At 51.0% G+C, this 5,506-nt stretch overlaps 1 protein-coding gene across 1 annotated transcript; it reads right to left on the bottom strand.

Moving 5' to 3' along the window:
- Positions 1-3,742: 3,742 nt before the first annotated feature.
- LOC123750148 (Krueppel-like factor 16) lies at positions 3,743-4,540 on the bottom strand. Its single transcript, XM_045732271.1, has one exon. The coding sequence runs from the start codon at positions 4,538-4,540 to the stop codon at positions 3,743-3,745; it is 798 nt and encodes a 265-aa protein (XP_045588227.1).
- Positions 4,541-5,506: the final 966 nt, after the last annotated feature.

Below are 5,506 nucleotides of genomic sequence, written 5' to 3'. Positions count from 1 at the left end.
GGTAACTATCGTCACCCATGGTAACCATCGTCACCCATGGTTACCATCATCACCCATGGTAACCATCGTCACCCATGGTTACCATCGTCACCCATGGTTACCATCGTCACCCATAGTAGTTACCATCGTCACCCATGGTTACCATCGTCACCCATGGTTACCATCGTCACCCATGGTAACCATCGTCACCCATAGTAGTTACCAACGTCACCCATGGTTACCATCGTCACCCATAGTAGTTACCATCGTCACCCATGGTTACCATCGTCACCCATGGTTACCATCGTCACCCATGGTAACCATCGTCACCCATAGTAGTTACCATCGTCACCCATAGTAGTTACCATCGTCACCCATGGTAACCATCGTCACCCATAGTAGTTACCATCGTCACCCATGGTAACCATCGTCACCCATAGTAGTTACCATCGTCACCCATGGTAACCATCGTCACCCATGGTTACCATCGTCACCCATGGTAACCATCGTCACCCATGGTTACCATCGTCACCCATGGTTACCATCGTCACCCATGGTAACCATCGTCACCCATAGTAGTTACCATCGTCACCCATGGTAACCATCGTCACCCATGGTAACCATCGTCACCCATGGTAACCATCGTCACCCATGGTAACCATCGTCACCCATGGTTACCATCGTCACCCATGGTAACCATCGTCACCCATGGTTACCATCGTCACCCATGGTTACCATCGTCACCCATGGTAACCATCGTCACCCATAGTAGTTACCATCGTCACCCATGGTAACCATCGTCACCCATAGTAGTTACCATCGTCACCCATGGTAACCATCGTCACCCATGGTAACCATCGTCACCCATGGTAACCATCGTCACCCATGGTTACCATCGTCACCCATGGTAACCATCGTCACCCATGGTTACCATCGTCACCCATGATTACCATCGTCACCCATGGTAACCATCGTCACCCATAGTAGTTACCATCGTCACCCATGGTAACCATCGTCACCCATAGTAGTTACCATCGTCACCCATGGTAACCATCGTCACCCATGGTAACCATCGTCACCCATGGTAACCATCGTCACCCATGGTTACCATCGTCACCCATGGTAACCATCGTCACCCATGGTAACCATCGTCACCCATGGTTACCATCGTCACCCATGGTTACCATCGTCACCCATGGTAACCATCGTCACCCATAGTAGTTACCATCGTCACCCATGGTAACCATCGTCACCCATAGTAGTTACCATCGTCACCCATGGTAACCATCGTCACCCATGGTTACCATCGTCACCCATGGTTACCATCGTCACCCATGGTAACCATCGTCACCCATAGTAGTTACCATCGTCACCCATGGTAACCATCGTCACCCATAGTAGTTACCATAGGGGCCTCGTAGCCTGGTGGATAGCGCGCAGGACTCGTAATTCTGTGGCGCGGGTTCGATTCCCGCACGAGGCAGAAACAAATGGGCAAAGTTTCTTTCATCATGAATGCCCCTGTTACCTAGCAGTAAATAGGTACCTGAGAGTTAGTCAGCTGTCACGGGCTGCTTCCTGGGGGTGGAGGCCTGGTCGAGGACCGGGCCCCGGGGACACTAAAGCCCCGAAATCATCTCAAGATAACCTCAAGATAACCATCGTCACCCATAGTAGTTACCATCGTCACCCATGGTAACCATCGTCACCCATGGTTACCATCGTCACCCATGGTAACCATCGTCACCCATGGTTACCATCGTCACCCATGGTTACCATCGTCACCCATGGTAACCATCGTCACCCATGGTTACCATCGTCACCCATGGTTACCATCGTCACCCATGGTAACCATCGTCACCCACAGTAGTTACCATCGTCACCCATTGTAGTTACCATCGTCACCCATGGTAACCGTCGTCACCCACAGTGGTTAACATGGGTGACCATATTAGACCATGGTTGTAGTAGTATGAGTATATTGCTCAGTAGCTAAGATGAATATGGCTCAGTAACCAGAATCAATATATGGTTAAGGCTCCAGTAGGAGTAATATGGCTCAGTAGCTAATATGGCTCAGAAGACAATATGATTTTATGGTTCAGTAACCATTATGGCAATATGGTTCAGTAGCCAGTATGGCAATATGGCTCAGTAGCCAGTATTGCAACATTGTTCAATAGCCAGTATGGCAACATGACTCAGTATGGCAATATAACTCAGTAAACATTATGGCAACATGGCTCAGTAGTCAGTATGGCAACATGGCTCAGTAGTCAGTATGACAATATGACTCAGTAGCCAGTATGACAATATCGCTAAATAGCCAGTATGACTCAGTAGCCAGTACGGCAACATTGCTCAGTTGCCAGTATGACAATATGGCTCAGTAACCAGTATGGCAACATGGCTCAGTAGCCAGTATGGCAACATGGCTCAGTAGCCAGTATGACAATATGGCTCAGCAACCAGTATGGCAACAGGGCTCAGTAGCCAGTATGACAATATGGCTCAGTAACCAGTATGGCAACATGGCTCCGTAGCCAGTATGGCAACATGGCTCCGTAGCCAGTATGGCAACGTGGCTCAGTAGCCAGTATGGCAACGTGGCCCAGTAGCCAGTATGGCAACGTGGCTCAGTAGCCAGTATGGCAATATAGCCCAGTAGACATTATGGCAACATGGCTCAGTAGCCAGTATGGTAACATGGCTCAGTAGCCAGTATGACAAATGGCTCAGTAGCCAGTATGGCAACATGGCTCTGTAGCAAGTATGGCAACATGGCTCAGTAGCCAGTACGGCAACATGGCTCAGTAGTCAGTATGGCAACATGGCTCAGTAGCCAGTATGACAATATGGCTCAGTAGCCAGTATGGCAACATGGCTCAGTAGCCAGAATGACAATATGACTCAGTAGCCAGTATGGCAACATGGCTCAGTAGCCAGTATGACAATATGGCTCAATAACCAGTACGGCAACGTAGCTCAGTTGCCAGTATGACAATATGGCTCAGTAACCAGTATGGCAACATGACTTAGTAGCCAATATGGTAACATGGCTCAGTAGTCAGTATGGCAACATGACTCAGTAGCCAGTATAGCAGCATAGCTAAGTAGTCAGTATGGCAACATGGTTCAGTTGCCAGCATGGCAGCATAGCGCAGTAGCTAGTATGGCATCATTGCTAAGTAGCCAGTATGGCAACATGGCTCAGTAGCCAGTATGGCAATAGGGCTCAGTAGCCACTATGACATGGCTAAGTAGCCAGTATGGCAATATGGCTAAGTAGCCAGTATGGTAGCATGGCTCAGTAGCCAGTATGGTAATATGGCTCAGTAGATAGAATGACAACATGGTTAAGTAGCTAGTATGGCAGCATGGCTCAGTAGCTATTATGGCAACAGCTCAGTGGATCATGTAAAAACAAAATGGATCATAACAAATGTTTATTACTAGTGACTTAGATAACAATGAATATCATGTACAATATATACAAGTTGTATGTTGTGGAGGTAGTTGTAGTTACTGCAGCTTATTGAGGTGGTGTGGGGTAGATGGTAGATGGCTACGGTAGTGATGTGGAGGCCGCTGTTGTGGGTGTAGACGGTAGATGATGTGGGGGGGGGGGGGGGGTTGCTGAGGGTCACTGTGGATGATGTAGAGGCCGTTGCATGTGGGTGCAGACCGTAGTTGATGGTGAAGGGGTGAGGACAGGTGGAGCTGGTGCAGGTGGTGTGAGGGGTCAGGGCAAGTGGTGGAGGGGTCAGGGCAGGTGGTGGAGCTGATGCAGACGGTGCAGGAGGGGGTGTGGGGGCAGGAGGGGGTGCCGTTGGTGGGTTCTGATGTGCTTTTTAAGGTGATCCTTTCGACCGAAGCGTTTGTCACAGAGGGGACAGGGGAAGGGCCGGGCGCCGCTGTGGATGCGTCGGTGGCGGGTCAGCTCCTCGTTACGGGTGAAGCGCTTGTGGCAGCCATGGTGTGCGCATGCGTACGGCCTCTCCCCTGTGTGGATCCTCACGTGACCCCTCAGCTGACCCTTGTTGCTGAAGGCTGACCCACACTCGCTGCACGCGAATCTCTTAGGCCTTGCGCGCGCTCGCCCGCACACGCGCTCTACTTCCGCCGCGGGTACTAGCATATCTAGGAGGGGCACGAGGGGCCCCATGCCCCCCAGCCCTGCCAGGGACCCCAGTAGGGGCACTGTGCCCATTCCTGTCACCGGGGGCACGAACCCCGCCATGCTGCTTATTCCCGCCATCATGCCCATAGCGCCGGAGGCTGCCAGACAGTGTGGCATTGGCGGCGGCATGGGCGGCGGCGGCGGCGCCAGCCCACGTAGATGAGCCATTAGTGGGTTGGCCATCCTCACTACGCCCACATCGCCGCCCTCACTCTTCACATACTTGACAGGCAGAGAGTTTTCATTGTCCGGAGCGGGGCGCTTGACACGCCCGCCCATAGCCTCGCTCCTGGTGGGCGGCGGGGCGTGGGCAGCGCCCATGTACGACTGCCAGGGTCTGAAGATGGACGGGGAGGAGTTGTGCGGGGTGTGGCTGGTCATGTCTCAAGCCCACACTCGCTCCTCAACCATCACACGCACCCACCACAGGTCACACTTGAGTGACGTCACACTTGAAGAAGGTCACACTTGAGTGAGGTCACACTTGAAGCAGGTTACACTTGAGCGAGGTCACACTTGAGTGACGTCACATGTGAACCAGGTCACACTTGGAGTCAAATCACTGCTGAGGATAATCAGAAATCAACTTGCGGTAGCAGGTCACACCAAAGTCAGCCTTAGGAAAGGTCACTCTAAAATGTTCTTGAAGGTCACTCTAAAATGTTCTTGAAGAAGGTTACTCTAAAATGTTCTTGAAGAATGTCACTCTAAAATGTTCTTGAAGGTCAATCTAAAATGTTCTTGAAGAAGTTCACTCTAAAATGTTCTTGAAGAAGGTCACTCTAAAAATGTTCTTGAAGGAGGTCACTCTAAAATGTTCTTGAAGGTCACTCTAAAATGTTCTTGAAGAAGTTCACTCTAAAATGTTCTTGAAGAAGGTCACTCTAAAAATGTTCTTGAAGGAGGTCACTCAAAAATGTTCTTGAAGGAGGTCACTCAAAAATGTTCTTGAAGGAGGTCACTCTAAAATGTTCTTAAAGAAGGTCACACTACGTTAGAGACACACCCGACAAAGCCACTCGTGTTCCAGGTCACACTAGAGCGAGGGAAATCGTACCCGTCACTCTTCCGCTAGGTCACTTCTAAGGAAGTGTGCACGAGGCAGTTCACACCAGGTCACCCTTGAGGCAGGTCACAGCCAAGGAAAAGCCACAGGATATCCCTCGAGGCAGGACAGGTTAATGTTGATGGGATGGCCGGGGAGGAGAAGAGTGGAGGCGGGAGAAGCTCAGGGCCGTGAAGCATCCACTCTGACCTCTGGGGAGACACTGATGAGAGCGGGACAGGACGGGGGCATATATAGCCTCCAGGGACCCCCCCCCCCCACTATCCATTAACCCCCGACCC

Source organism: Procambarus clarkii, chromosome 43, assembly GCF_040958095.1.
Source record: "Procambarus clarkii isolate CNS0578487 chromosome 43, FALCON_Pclarkii_2.0, whole genome shotgun sequence".
Classification (NCBI taxonomy): domain Eukaryota; kingdom Metazoa; phylum Arthropoda; class Malacostraca; order Decapoda; family Cambaridae; genus Procambarus; species Procambarus clarkii.
This window is presented reverse-complemented; position numbering and strand designations above follow the sequence as displayed.

Bases quoted from the DNA above. Each gene is read 5' to 3' on its own strand.
- LOC123750148 (XM_045732271.1), bottom strand. From the start codon at position 4,540: ATGACCAGCCACACCCCGCACAACTCCTCCCCGTCCATCTTCAGACCC.